Below are 14870 nucleotides of genomic sequence, written 5' to 3'. Positions count from 1 at the left end.
GCTTTCTCAGCCTTGCTTTTTGATAATACCACAGATTATCATATGGAAAGAATTTTGAAGGATCTCATGTCTGCTCTTTGTTCACTTGATTTTCAGTTGAGAACTGGTACTGTAAATGGAAACCCTGGAATGAGGGTTTGCAGATCATTATGGTGAAGCTGTGAAACCACGGTCAGCTTTACTTTCTGGCTTTTGTGCTGTGACAACTTAAAGGGGGCCGTTATTCTGCAGAAAAGAAAACAATGAAAGAATTGGGTTTATTCATGAAATGTGTTTCTATTGGAATGGGATTTTATAACATCTCCCTTTTAATTTTTCTTTTCTTTGAAGAATATTTTACTCCTACTTAAAACCAGCCCTCTGCATAATTCCAAGATGCTGTTCTTGTTGCAGCTCTGCCTGTTGTTTGCTTTGTCCTCCTTTAGGAACTCCTATGTCCGACTGAGGCATTTATGCACTAACACTTGGGTCACCAGTACAAGCATTCCAATAGACACTGATGAGGAGAGACCTGTGATGTTAAAGGTAAACACCTATATCTTGGGATTAAAATCCCAAACTCATTCCTCAATTTGTCTACCAGTGATCTCCCTTCAAACATATAAAATATGCATAATAATCAGGATAAAGGTAAGAACACTCCTTGCCCACTTTAAACCAAAAACTGTTGCAGATTGGGACGTGCCAAACCAAAGAGGACAAGGAAGCTTTTGCCATTGTGTCAGTTCCTCTGTCTGAGGTCAGAGACTTGGACTTTGCTAATGATGCAAACAAGGTTTTAGCATCAACAGTTAAAAAGCTGGAGAATGGAACAATAACCCAGAATGAAAGAAGGTTAGTGAGTTTTATTTTTTTTTCCCCTCCTAAATTAGTGTTTGGTTACTCATGACATCATGACCTCACAATATAATGAAATTTGGTAATATCCTCATGGGTGCAGAGGCAGTTGGGAGAGTGAGCTGGAGGTTAGATCTCACCTCTGCCACAGCATCTAGGCTGATTTGTGCATCTCTTCTGTAAAATGGAGATAAACAGCACTTCCCCAATTCACTGACCACATAAATAAATGGGTAAATGTGTTTGTCTTAATTTCCTTTGATAAACCACTTCTGAGCTGCAATATGAGGGGTCACTGCACCTCATTCTCATGCACAAGATGGCCATCCATACAACAGGCAGCACAGCAGGGCTCTTGATCTGTGTGAAGTTCATGTTCACCTCATATTCGTGCTGCAAAAGCCTCAGAAGGAGGTTTTAGTGTGACTGAGAAGCTGGCCCAGTCATCCCTTTGCTTTCTTGTTTCTATTTTCCCCCATTCTCTTTTCCTACCTTACATAATTTTGGTGTTTACCCCTTGTATTCATTCCCACTTGGGCTGTAGCACTATTAGCATGTTTGTTCTTCCCACCTGCCCCTGAATTAAGGGATTTTGTTGCAACCAAATGTATCCCACTGCCAGTGATGAAGTTCACTATTTGTCTTCACCTGCCTGTGGTTAAACTGGATATAAGACAGCTTCTCTAGCAATGTTAATTTGTAACCTGTAATGCATCATATACAGGTCCTTTTTTTTTTTCCTGAAGATGTTAATTTTTGGTGATAAAACTGGATTTTTGCAGTCAGTTTCCAGTAGCAATTAGACCAGGTGGTTTAATATCATAACAGGCAGATCTGTAATGACCTGGGTGCTGGTACTCAGCCTCAAAAAGCTGAGTGAAAAAAAAAAAAGAACCCAAACATCTTTTTACTGTCTTATCACTTCCCTGCTTAGATAAAGAGAAGTCCCAACAGTTTATTTCTGGTTGCTTCATCCTAAATCTGCCTTTTCTGCTCTTTTTTTCTTGGAGGACACACATACCTTGCTGTTCTCTATCAGTGGGCTGAGACTTTCTTGGCTCAGTTATATATGAAAACAGTTATATATGAATATATATATATATATATATGAAAAAGTGTATATATGAAACAGTTTCTCGGGTCAGTAGGGAAATTATCTGGTGGCAGAATGTTTTTGTTCCTCTGCTGAGTCCATCATCTTGTTTCATGGACCCATGATAAAACATAAAAATTCTTGCTAGGCTGTTTAAGTTTCTTTTTACTACTCCTGGGCCTTGAGGCCAGCTGGTATAGATTTTGCATCTCTGAATACTGTGTATCAATCCAGCAGCCTGTATTTTTCTCCTGCTTTCCCTCTGGTTGTTGTTTAATGCCTTGGTAAACAGCCCTGTGATTGATTTAAGCTTCTGCTGAACCAAGGTTTAGAATCCTTAAGTATGTGCCAAGCTTAACTTTGCAGTGATAGAAGTTCCATTTTGCCAGGTAAAACTTGTTATAAACATGATTTTTGTTCTTAATGAATCCTGACAAGTGTTGAATGACTATATATAATAATGATTTGTCTATTCATTCTAGGTTTGTAACCAAGTTACTGGAAGATCTCATTTTCTTTGTTGCTGATGTGCCTAATAATGGGCAGGAAGTTTTGGATGTGATCGTTACCAAGCCAAACCGGGAACGACAGAAACTAATGAGGGAACAAAACATATTGGCTCAGGTACATCCTACTGTGTTAATAACTTAATTGTGTTTGCAACCAGATTGTAAGAGACAGTGAGGTGAGAAAATGTTATTTTTGGGTAATGTGGCTTATGCCATGGTGGGTTTGTGTGTGGTTGGACAGGGTAAATATGACACTACTGGGTCAAGGCTCATCTCTTGGTCCCTGAACCAGAGTGAAGTATGTGTCTGATGGCTTAGTTTCATGTGATTCTCGTGACTTTTAAGGCTACATTTGAGAGCAAAGTGTTCACAAAATTTGAAATAAGCGTGCAGCACTGTCCCAATCCTGCAAGTGTTCCCCATATTGGAAAAATTCCAATGCCCTTCTAGACCTCTGGCTTTGTTTGTATGAGGGCAAACTTGCAAGTAAATAAAAATTAATGGTCTCTTTAAGTAGCCTACTGAAATAATTGAAAAAAAGGGGGGAAAAAGATGAAATTGGACAGCAGTCAGCATAGTCTTCCTTTTCCTTTAATGTATCCCAAGTTAAGGCACTTAACAAGCAGTGGTCAAAATTGGGAACAGCAGAAATAGAGAAAGCAATATCAGTCACGTTGGTGGGAAATCTAAAGCTGAACACAAATGCATACAGCTGTAATGTCTCAGATTGTGGCCCCACTTGCATTTAGTCAAGGCTGTTAATTTAAGTTTAGTAAAAATCTGGGTTTGGTTTTCATTGTCATCAATTCTGATTTTGAACAGATATTTGGCATCCTCAAAGCTCCTTTTAAGGACAAAGGTGAAGGATCGATGCTGAGACTTGAAGACCTGGGTGACCAGAGATATGCTCCCTACAAATATGTGTTGAGATTATGTTACAGAGTTCTCAGACATTCCCAACAGGACTATAGGAAGAACCAGGTCAGTGGTGCTGAGAGTAATTTTCCTCCTGATTCCTATAATTATATATCCTGGATTTGACATCGCTCTCTGCACTTACAAGTGGGATTCTGTGGTGAAAGGCCTGTTTTTTTGTGGGTTATTACTGTATGAATTGAAAGTTCAGCAATGAATATCACAACTTCACCTTGTACTTTTACAGGCTCAAACTGAGACTGGGGTGCACTGCTTCCTTCATGAGCTTCCTACTATTAAAAATATTCTCTTGGAGTCTAGACTATAAAGTGGGAAGTTTGCAAAACTATCTGTTTCTGTGTTTGTAGAGGGATGGCAGTGAATCAGAGCAGAATTTGCTCTGTCAGGTAGCCTGATTTCCCACTGCTGGAGACTTCCTGTGAGCAAAAAGGATTTCAGAACATGGACTAAAAGGACTAGAGATAAAAGTTCAAACTGCTGTGTGTGGCTTCTTTGTTTTATTTCTAATGCTTTACAGAAATATTTTTGTCTTGGAAGGAGAGAAAACTCAGGAAAAAAGCTTCTTAAACGATATAAAAACCTTTTGTTTTTTTTCCTTATAAAAAAAATTAGCTGCCATTTCTTGAATTTTATGTATATTTTCGTGGATTCATTCCTCTGGTATATGAAAGAATAAGAAGAGTTGGTCATCCCTAATATGGAATCTGTTCCTTGCGGTACATATTTTAGGTGTTCAGATGTTCTTTTGTTCAGGCCAGCTCAGAGAGGAAAGTTTTGAGGGTTATTTTGATTAACTGAGCTGAACGCCTCTGGTTCTAAAATAAAAACATTACTGCTCAGTGGTTCACCATGGGAATTTTCCTTTTTTTCAGGAATATATTGCTAAGAACTTCTGTGTCATGCAGTCCCAGATTGGTTATGATATTCTGGCAGAAGACACCATCACAGCTTTGTTGCACAACAACAGAAAACTGCTAGAGAAACACATCACAGCTAAAGAAATAGAGACATTTGTGAATTTACTCAGGAGAAATCGAGAGCCAAGGTTTGATGTGGTCCACACAACTTACTTTTTCTCTATTGATAGGTTTTTGTGTTTGCAGTAGCTGTGAATCTCCCTGCTATTCATTGCTCTGATGTCTCTTTCTCCCAGTTTTGATGTGGCAAACAGAAAAACCCACATAGAAAATATCGGTACTACCTGTTAGTCTTGGGGTTTGACTGTGTCTGCATTTCAGAACCTACTGAAAAGACGGTTTATAGTTCACAAGATGGTTTTGAAAATTTCGTATTACTTCAGATTGGGACAAAGAGATACAAACAGAAAGTTTAATTTCTCCTCTGTAAAACTGCCACTTGTGTTGTTTCCCCTGCCAATAATCTTGATGTAAATTACACAGATGGCAGTTTTTCTAAGCTTTTATTAATACCAGTTTTTCTGCAGGTTCTGATTCCAGGTCAGACCTAGAGCAGTGAAAATCCCAGTAAACGTGTCCTAGACCAAATTTTGTTCCAAATGAAAAATTCTGGCCTTGAACTTCGCTCATTTGAATTTTTTTTTTTTTATTAGCTTTAGGTCAGAATATAAAAGAAGTGGATTTTTTTTTTTTAAACTGGAAAATCTGTTTTTATGGCTGATAGTAGATGGTCAAAGTTTTTGTACCTGGATTTCTAAGGAAGCGGAATGTATGATATGTACGTGTGTGTGTGTGTGTGTACCTGCTCATATCTGCTCCCCCACCAGCTCTTAAGCCTCTTGCCCAGTTTTGGCTACGTTTGCTAGAGGAGTGGTGGGCTCAGGGATACTTAGTTCCTAGGATTGTCATGGAAAGAAGGACCTACATAGAGGGAACAAGCCCTTTTGATATCTCAGTGAGGCAAAGACTGTAGTACTGTTAATGCACACAGAGGAATCCATGGAAAAGAGACAAAACCAGATACCTCATAAATGCCCCAACTGTGAGGAAAGCCTCAGCCTGAACCTTGTTAAACATCAGAAGACCTAAGATTGAGAGGAAAAATTCATAGGAGACTGAATTCCTTGCAAAACTTCATTGTTTGTGCTTTACGTGGAATGACCTCTTTGAATACAGAGGTCCTATGTTCAGCTCCTGCCAGGTCTTCACTCTTCTCTGATTGCCTAGAGTTCCCCAGAAGTGTTCAAGGCCAAGTTGGATGGACCCCTGAGCAACCTGGTCCAGTGGGTGGCACCCCTGCCCATGGAAGGAGAGTTGGAATTAGATAATCTTTAAGGTTGCTTCCAACCCCTACCCTTCTTTGGTTCATACTTCACTAATTGTTGGCTGCGTCACTTCAGAGATTTTAAAAGGCAGCTTTGGAAGGTGGAGGTGTGGTCTCCTCCCGTGCAGTGGAGCTCCCCAGAGGGCACATGACTGTCTCCAGCACAAGGAACATCTTCTTGCTACTTAGGTTAGGGATATATGTTAGGGAATGTCACCTGCTGGGGTGATGGGTGAGGGTGAGTGCTCTTGCTTTCGGTTCCTGACAAGCATAGTGACCTTCAGTGGAGTTCCCCTGCCAGCCAAACTTGAGACAGCCTCAGGCTGCTCAGACTCACTGTTGTGAGTTGCAAAGTATGAATTGGCAAAAGTTGTACATCGATAAATATTGTGATTTGTGCTCCCTTGAGCATCCATACTCCAGTACTGGCTGCTAGGGATTTCTACTGCAGTGTTTCTGAGTAGTATTTTAAATCTCATTTTCTGTTGCATCTGTGTTTTTTTGCCTGCAGATTCTTGGATTATCTGTCAGACCTGTGTGTATCCAACACCACAGCAATACCAGTAACTCAGGAACTCATCTGCAAGTTTATGCTGAGCCCAGGGAATGCTGACATTCTCATTCAGACCAAGTGAGCATCTGTAATTGGAACACAGCACCTTTTTGTTGCCTGCTCTGTTGTTATATCTGTAGCAGTTTGCTGTTGGCTCCATTGTAAATGGTTTGTGTTTGCAGGCTGGTTTCAACACAAATGGACAATCCCTTGGAATGCCCAGTCATCTCAGATGATGTGGATGAAGAGGAAGTGTGGCTTTATTGGATTGACAGCAACAAGGAGCCTCATGGCAAAGCCATCAGACATCTGGCTCAGGAGGCGAAGGAGGGCACGAAAGCTGATTTAGAAGTTCTAACCTACTACAGGTAAAACTGTTTATTCAGGCAAAATGTAAACTCTCTGAAGCCTCCAGTGCTGTTCTTAGTCAGTTCATTTGCCAATATCAAAAAAAGGAAACCAGGTCATACAGAAACTGGGATTAAAAGTTAGTTTCAAGTTTTTCTTGCAGGAGGCATCACAGTTTCTGCTGTCTCTTCCAAGCAAATTTAGAGTTTCTTTTGCTCATCACAGCTCTCTGTGTCTCTGTCATTTTGCCTCTCACCTTTTCTTTACTGGGCTCTAATTTTAGGTTGTGCTGCCCTGGAAGCAAGGCATGGTCTGAGGGAGGAGTGTCCTGAGGGTCCTGAGGATTAGGGGAAAAGGTGATAATGGAACAGTGTCTTATACTGATTGAAAACACATAGTCCAAGTGCTTCAGCCTTCCACTGAACTATTTCCTTTGACTTCCAGAGGGAGCCCAGTCTTCATGGGAGCTGGATCCTGACATTAGCATTTTTAATGGCAAGTCAATCCCTTGTTTAGCAAAGTCACTCTTGTAATTTTTGAGGCTTTATACCAGCAAGGCTGATATTAGGTTTGTAAAATGAGATTTTGAGGGGCAGTGTTTCATTTCCAACTGCTTTCTTTGAATACCATGTTACTACCTTTTTTTTTTTCTTAAGGTACCAACTTAACCTCTTTGCAAGGATGTGCCTGGACCGCCAATATCTCGCCATTAACCAGATTTCTGCCCAGCTCTCAGTAGACTTGATCCTACGGTGCATGTCTGATGAAAGCCTCCCCTACGACCTCCGGGCTTCTTTCTGTCGGCTGATGCTACACATGCATGTGGACAGAGATCCTCAGGAATCTGTGGTGCCTGTCAAATATGCCAGATTGTGGACTGAAATTCCTACTAAGATCACAATCCATGAGTAAGTTGAAAGTGCTTCAGACTAAAGTACAAAAGCACTTTGTAGGGTTGTTCTCGGGACAAAATGGTTGTAGATGTCTAATGTTGACAAAAGATGTTTCTGTAGCAGAGCACAGAACTGTTAATTAATGTTACTCTTGGAGACTTCCATGGGTTTTATTTTTCACTCTGTTTTTATAGATGTTTAGTTTTCCTTTTTTCTGTGCCTTGCACTGTAGGTATGATTCCTTCACTGATTCTTCGAGGAATGAAATGAAGACCAAGTTTGCACTAACTATGGAATTTGTAGAAGAGTACTTGAAAGAAGTTGTGAATCAGCCCTTTCCTTTTGGAGACAAAGAGAAAAATAAACTTACATTTGAGGTACTTCTCAGCTATCTACATCCTACTTACAGTACTCCTCATTTCAGCTAAGTTGACATATTTCAAAATAAAGGCAGTTGCGGAATAAATGTTGGTGCAAAGTAGCCTGAAGAAGCACCAGTTCCTAATTTCAGTGTTCTTGGTGATGACTGTTACTGCAGAAAATTATATTCTTGTCTGCTGTCAAACAGCTGTATTTTTCCAACCCTTCCCACCTTCTCCTGAGGTGGTTGCATTTCGGTGGAGGGAGAGGGGATATGTGGGAGGATGAATGGCCATATCATCTTTCTTTCTACATTAGTGAAATAACGTGTAAGGATTCTTCAGTATAAGTAAGTACTATTCTCTCTAAGATATTACAGTGAAGAAAATAACCTAATGCTGTGGTTTAAGTATTGTGTGAAATTCCTGACAGAAACTTTAGATAGGCCTAAATTTTCTGGATTCAAATAACATTGAATAAAGGGGAAATGCTTCCAGCTTTTATAGTTCCTTCTCCAACCCACCTCCCAAGCTTTGTCACAGCTGCTTTTGGTCACCTGAAATCACCTCTGTTCTTACCAGAGTCATCTTATCTTTTTTCTGACTTCCATCTTCCCCAGCTGCTGCCTCTTTAAATAATTTCCTTCTTCTTGATCTTAGATATTTTCACAGGTGCAATTGTATCCTTCCAAACCTTCCTAAATCTCACCTTGGATTTGCTGTTTGCTGTAATTCGACTGGCCAATTGTTTTTGTGTAACTCTGACAAACATTTAATGTCACCTTAGTCCAAGGCCCACTTAAATCAGTGGAGAGACTTGTGCTAATTTGAGTGCACTCAAGATCTGAATCTCTGTGGAAGCTGCTGTGTGAAACATGGATTGCACAGCTGAACACCATAAAGGTTGTCAATACTTCCTTCATTTTTAATTTCTTTTTCTCATAGGTGGTACATCTGGCTCGAAACCTCATATACTTTGGCTTTTATAGTTTTAGTGAGCTCCTCAGACTGACCCGGACGCTGCTGGCAATCCTGGATATTGTTCAAGTTCCTATATCGTCCTACTTCGAAAGGCTGAGCAAGTTTCAGGATGGAGGTGAGAAAAGCAGCAAAATCTGTTGTTCCAGTGTGCAATTAGCTTTTTTAGGTTGGAAATAATTTATGGAACATCTCATTACTCTTTCAAGGTTCTTTATTCGCGCATAACCTGCCTACAGGAATGTATTGCAGGGTACATTAAGAAGGTTGGGTAAAAGGAACCTTCCTGACTTGTGGTCACTGCCTTGGTGTTGCTGCTGCTTTGCTTATTTGCAACTGAATTTTCAGATTTTGTTCTGAGCCTCAGTATTCCTTGCAGTGAACATCCCAAGCAAGTTCAAACAGCAGCTGCCTGAGCACAGTGGCACAAATGTTTATCAGTCATCTTAGCACTTCACTGAAAGGGAGAAAAGATGTTACTGGTGCCCTAATTGAAGAAGCACCAGATGGAAGCCCAGAGGAGGATGTGTTGGTCAGTTTAAATTATCCTTTCTTTAACCCCAGGACTATCCTGTATGACCCACTGCCTTTTCTTCCGTGGCTTTCAACTGGGTTGAAGAATGAGCATGCCAGGAAGGTGTCGAAACTTAGCAGTTTAGTTTTCCTGTGTGTGTGGAAGAGAGGTGTGACAGTCGTGTGGGCTGAGGGTCCAGGAGACTGACTGATGGCAAATTTTGTGTTAATATGTAGCTGGTGTTGCCAACCAGCTGGCTCACAGCACCAAAATGGATGAGCTGTCTTGTTTGAAACAATTATTTTGTATTTTCTCTGGGAGGCGTTTTCCCAGCTTTTGAGTTTTTCTAATCATCTTTCTACTCAGTCACTCCCACAGGTGCCCTGCAGGAATGTGCCATCCTTTATAATGTTTTCCTTCTTTAAGGTTCACATGCTCTGGGGATGTTTAGACTGTCACTGTCATCTCTGAACCAAGATGTTTTATGCTTGATTCTCTTGATCTTCCCTCCATCACTGCCAGTAGACTTTCCTGCAAACTTCTGGAAGTCTTTCCTGCAGTGCAGTGCACACTAAGTCCTGCTGGAGCTGGCTGCAGTCCCTCCACAGCACTAGAGGAAAGACTGTATGTTCAGGCACTTGGAATTATGTTTTGCTTTTTTGTCCCTGAAAGTCTGCATTGTAGACTCTCTTCTTAAATGGCTCTGGACACAGTTTGACTCCATTGACACTATTGCCAACATGGAACATGCAGATGTGGTTCTTGTGTTGAGTTCTCACTCTGCCCAAGTCTTTAATCCTGATTATACATCTCATTCAATGTTTTTACTCACATTCATTACCCATAAAATCATGTTTCATCCTTAATTCTCTTCTATTTCTGTTGAAGGGTTTCATTCCCCTTTCACACAGATATTCTGTCTGTTAGAAAACTGAGTTGTTGGAACAAGTTACTTGTTTTATTGGTTACCTGTCTTGGTTTTTTATTGTCTCTTTTAACTTAAAATACCAATCTGTTAGGCTGTTAAAAAGGATTAAAGTAGAAATTACCTAAGTCTGGGTTTTCTGAGGTTTTGGAAAACGTGTTGGCATTTTCTAAAATCAGAATGGTCTGTTAATTTTTTTTGGAAAGTGTTTTCTTATTCATACCTTCCATAAAATACAGACAGATGGATTGTTCCCTGCCCTCCTTCAGGATGGTGGGAACCCTCCCTCCAGTCAGGTAGGGGTGAGGGTGACTTCTTGCCTTTAAAAAAGGTCAGTATCCATTCTTCCATACCTCTCCAGACTTTAGCAGGTCCAATACTGTGTGTCCCTCCAACACATTAATGTTCTTGGGATGTGCAGGTGTACACAGCTTCCTTTTTTAAGGAAAACTACCTTCCTTGAGTTGCAAAACTCATTATATTGATGTTCTTTAAACAAACAAACAAAAAGGTAAGATTGTATCTGTTGTAATTTTGTGTATATACTGCAGATATATGGAAGTAAATTATAAGTTTGAGAGTTTATAAAAGTTATGGGGTTTTGTTTGGGGTTTTATGTTTGTTTGTTGGTAATTTTGTTTTTTTTTTCTTTAAAGCATCCAGTCAGTGATCACAAATGTCTGGGCATTAGCTTAAATCAGGAGGAACACATATTTCATTCTTTGAGCTTAGAGCTTTGAAATGTAGCTCTAAACTCCAATTTTGACAAACACTGACAGCCAATCTTTATAGATATAAAGAAATATGCTTAAATTTTATCAAGCATTAGGGGTGTGATCCTGTAACTCTAATGTGGGAAAGTGCTACTGAATACCAGCTCAGGCTCTGTATTTTTTAATTTTCGTCACTATCTTACTGTAAATTTGCACAGAATAATATTAAACGTATATTTAACAGCGATATTTTGTCAATAACTATGCCAATTCAAAAACGCAGTTATTTTCAGATTCTAGGAAAAGTGACTTGAAAGGAGGCTTGACCAAATGAAAAAGTCATGTGATAACTATTCTTCAACTGTAGTAGATAAAAGGTGGCATCTCTACAGAAGAATTTTGGTTAGGATTTATGTATTTCACATGACAGGTCTTGCCTTTTAGTTTTGTTAAAAAGTAGTGATTTCCATGGGAAAATCAATGCTAAATAAATTCGGGAACAGATAGGTTGTACTGCCTTTCAGTTATGGCCATTGACTTGTTCCAGATCAGTAACAACAAAAACTTCCAATGTCTGGTTCCTGGAATGTGAAGTTGTAGGGAACTGCTGAGCTCAAAAAATTGTAGTCAGGATTTTGGGAAATACATTAATGATGGGTGAAAGAATGTGGTGAGTCTTGGCTGTGGGAAACCTGCCTGGAGTTTTGCACCTCAAAATTGAAACAACCAGATTCTCAACCAGCAACCTGGAGCCTTCTTCCATGTTTAATATTTATTTCTTAAATAGACCCACTTATTTCAGTAAAACTGCTTGCTAAGTAAGGAAGTATATATGACAAGTGTTGAACTGTTGAAGCAAATCTACAAAATGGGATGTATTTTTAGGCTTAGTTGCATGAAGACTTAATTAACCTTTTACCTGAAGATGTCATTTTCCAAGCTTTGCTTAAGTTTTGAGCCACCTTGGTGGCTGAGGTAGTCCTTGATATTTTGTGTGAGTTTTTCTCTATCTTGGTTCTGAAAAGATTCTAAACAGATCATGGAATCATGGTGTGATTTGGGTTCGAAGGGACCTTAAAGACCATTTCTTTCCAAACTCTTGCCATGGGCAGGGACACCTTCCACTAGACCGGGTTACTGCAAGCCCCATCCAACCTGGCCCTGGACATTTCCAGGGATGGAGCAGCCACAGCCAACCTATGCCAGTGCCACACCACCCTCATAGGGAAGAATTTCTTCCTAATATCCAATCTACACCTACTCTCTGTCAGTTTGAAGCCATTCCCTCTTGTCCTGTTGTTCCTTATATTAATGTAAATGTTATACCTTACTTGCTTTAAAAAGCTTGATTTTAATGCCACTGTCAGTTCCTTCATCCAGAATTAAATTAGCATGCATGTAGTTTTCAGGTGTGACCTTATTTGACGGAGACAGATTGGGGAAAGTTGGCTGGAAACATTTGTGAGAAAAGATCCTGGAAAAAGTAATGATATGTATTTTTGGAAATGCTTCTTACCTAGATTACATCCTAAAAATGAATTGACTTGAAAATGTTACAACCAACTTTTTTTGTTTCAGTCAGTGTGTCTTAACTTTGAATGATTTCATAGAATAGAGTCATAGAATGGCCTGGGTCGGAAGAGATGTGAAAGATCATCTTGTTCCAACCCCCCTGCCATGGCAGGGGCACCTTTTACTAGACCAGACAAATGCCAGGAGCTCAGTCCCTCAATTCCAACTGGGCAAGAAGTTGGGTAGCATTTTCTTCCAGCCCTCTTGGCTGCAAGTAGACATGTGTAGTGCTTAGAAGCACCAGTGAGACCACTGCTAGAACTGCCTTTTCTCTGGTTCCTTTGGGTCCTTGGTGATCCAGAAGGACCAGGTTTCATCCATGACTATTAGAAATGACTGTGCTGTTTCTCAGCCTTTCACCTATGTCTGTTAGCTGCTCTTTTGTCTAGTTAACAATTGGAAATATCTTCTTGAAGCATACCTTGATTAGCAGACCTAATGAGGCAGTGGCTGTCTGGCAGACTGGAGCAGTAATTTAGACCAGTGATTTATGAGAAAAGAAAGGTTACAAGAGGAAAAAAAGATTTAACCCTTAGGAAAGTTACCTGTGTCAGTCACAGATGTCTGCAGTGAAGCAACTTCAGAGCACTGTCAGACCAAAGGGGAGGTCATTCTGAGAGCTTAATTCTGTGGCATGAACCGTTTCTCTTTCCCCCTTATTCTCTCCCTTATCATGAGTCCTGTGCATTAATGTGATTCCAGAGGCCATTGCTCTTCTAGGAATCAATATCCCTCTTACAGATGTAGCTCAGCTAGAAGGCTTGATTCCCATGATGCTTTTTACCTTCAAGGCTGGCACGGTGATGGATGTTGGTATTTTTCCTTTGCCTAATGTCCATGGCATAAAAGCCATGCTTGACACTGCTTCATGGTTTTGAGGATAGGCAAAATCAACAGAACCTGCAGAATGTCAGGAGGAGGTGAAGTTTGGTGGAGTTTCACCATGGTTGGGCAGCAGTGAATTTGTATACAAGAAGGGAAGGCAGGTCAGTGGAGGCTAGAGAGGCCAGAAGCACTCAAGGAGTGGGTAGCAAATGTATGTGCATTGCATATTGTAGTTTTTTTTTTTCCTTTGTTTTGCCTCATGATTTCTGAGGACTATAAAATATAGAAGTGACACCTCACCATGTGCCCTTAATGCCATGCATTAGGTTTTCTGGGAGGCTTACTTGAGGGTCAGCTAGTTATTAAGTGATGAAAAATGGTTTAGTGAAGACATAAAGTGTGATTCTTGGCCTGTTTATGGTAGGTTCTGAAATCTTTATGAACAAATTCTGTAGAAAACCTGTAAAAATTAATACCTCTTTCACAAACAGAGCTGTAAGGCTTAGTGCTTCTGGCAAATAATATACAGCTCTAAAGGGTTTGAAATAAAATGTGTTCCTTTAGGTGCTGAAGTATGGTTATTATATGTCTTAAAAATGGCTGTAACTTTTCATGCAGAAAAATTAAACTACATGAAGCAATGCAGCCAAATCAGCAGAGGCAAAGAAATGTCGAGCTAAAACTGCCACAGGGTTTTTAATTTTGCCCTTGGTAACCACACATTACTGCACATGCTGTTCCCTGCTGGAGGATCTCCAAGGACTGGTGGTGTTGTGTGCTTTAGGATGACCCTGAAGCTTTAGGAAGCTTGTGGTGGAGCAATAGTTTAGGTCTGACTGAAAGCCACAAAGCCAAGGCATCTTGGAATCTTGCTGTTCTAAGTACTGCCTTAAAACCTGGTTGAACACACACTGGCACATGGGTTGAGACAACCTGAACCAGTTTTCTACTGAAAACTCACTTTGATGATGGTAAAATTTTGGACTTTCAGCATCATGGCAAAATCTCTCCCCTAATATGGTAGTAAGCTTGGAAACCAGCCTAAATCTCCCCCAGCACACTGGCAAAATTCAGTTTTGCCTCACCAGGGCTACAGTGGGTAAAAGTGAAATTCATGGGGAAAAGTGAGACTGGCTGAGGAGGACTGGGAAGGCTTTAGGACTTTGTTGGGTGGTAGATGGGGAAGGAGGCCTTCAGGACCTCAGCATGACCCGGCCGTGTGCGCTGGCACCCAGAAACCCCCCGTGTGCTGGGCTGCACCCAAAGCAATGTGGGCAGAAATTCTTCCCTGTGAGGGTGGTGAGGCCCTGGCACAGGTTGCCAAGAGAAGCTGTGGCTGCCAAATCCCTGGAAGTGTCGAAGGCCATGTTGGATGGGGCCCTGAGCAACCTGGGATAGTGAAGGTGTCCCTGCCCATGGCAGGGGATTGGAACAAGGTGATCTTTAAGGTCACTTCCAACCCAAACCCTATAGTCTCTGATTCTCTATGGCAGCTCCAATGTAGGTACTTACTTTCCAGAAGCATTGAACATCCAGCTTTTCCCATCCCTAATGAAGCTGCTGAGTGTTAAAAT

At 40.6% G+C, this 14870-nt stretch overlaps 1 protein-coding gene across 3 annotated transcripts in view; it reads left to right on the top strand.

Moving 5' to 3' along the window:
* ITPR2 (inositol 1,4,5-trisphosphate receptor type 2) overlaps positions 1-14870 on the top strand; it is a 241673-nt gene that overhangs the window by 64502 nt on the left and 162301 nt on the right. For all 3 annotated transcript variants that reach the window (XM_051772364.1, XM_051772363.1, XM_051772362.1), the window contains 10 exons: positions 426-525; positions 674-834; positions 2413-2554; positions 3262-3420; positions 4248-4420; positions 6128-6247; positions 6352-6537; positions 7174-7425; positions 7643-7787; positions 8715-8865. In XM_051772364.1, coding sequence (XP_051628324.1) covers positions 426-525; positions 674-834; positions 2413-2554; positions 3262-3420; positions 4248-4420; positions 6128-6247; positions 6352-6537; positions 7174-7425; positions 7643-7787; positions 8715-8865 — 1589 coding nt within the window. The remainder of the gene's footprint in view (positions 1-425; positions 526-673; positions 835-2412; positions 2555-3261; positions 3421-4247; positions 4421-6127; positions 6248-6351; positions 6538-7173; positions 7426-7642; positions 7788-8714; positions 8866-14870) is intronic.

Source organism: Manacus candei, unplaced genomic scaffold, assembly GCF_025592945.1.
Source record: "Manacus candei isolate 608988 ecotype Guabito, Panama unplaced genomic scaffold, ASM2559294v1 h1tg000153l, whole genome shotgun sequence".
In the NCBI taxonomy this organism is placed as follows: domain Eukaryota; kingdom Metazoa; phylum Chordata; class Aves; order Passeriformes; family Pipridae; genus Manacus; species Manacus candei.
Note: the sequence above shows the minus strand (reverse complement) of the source record. Positions and strands in the feature narration are given on the sequence as shown.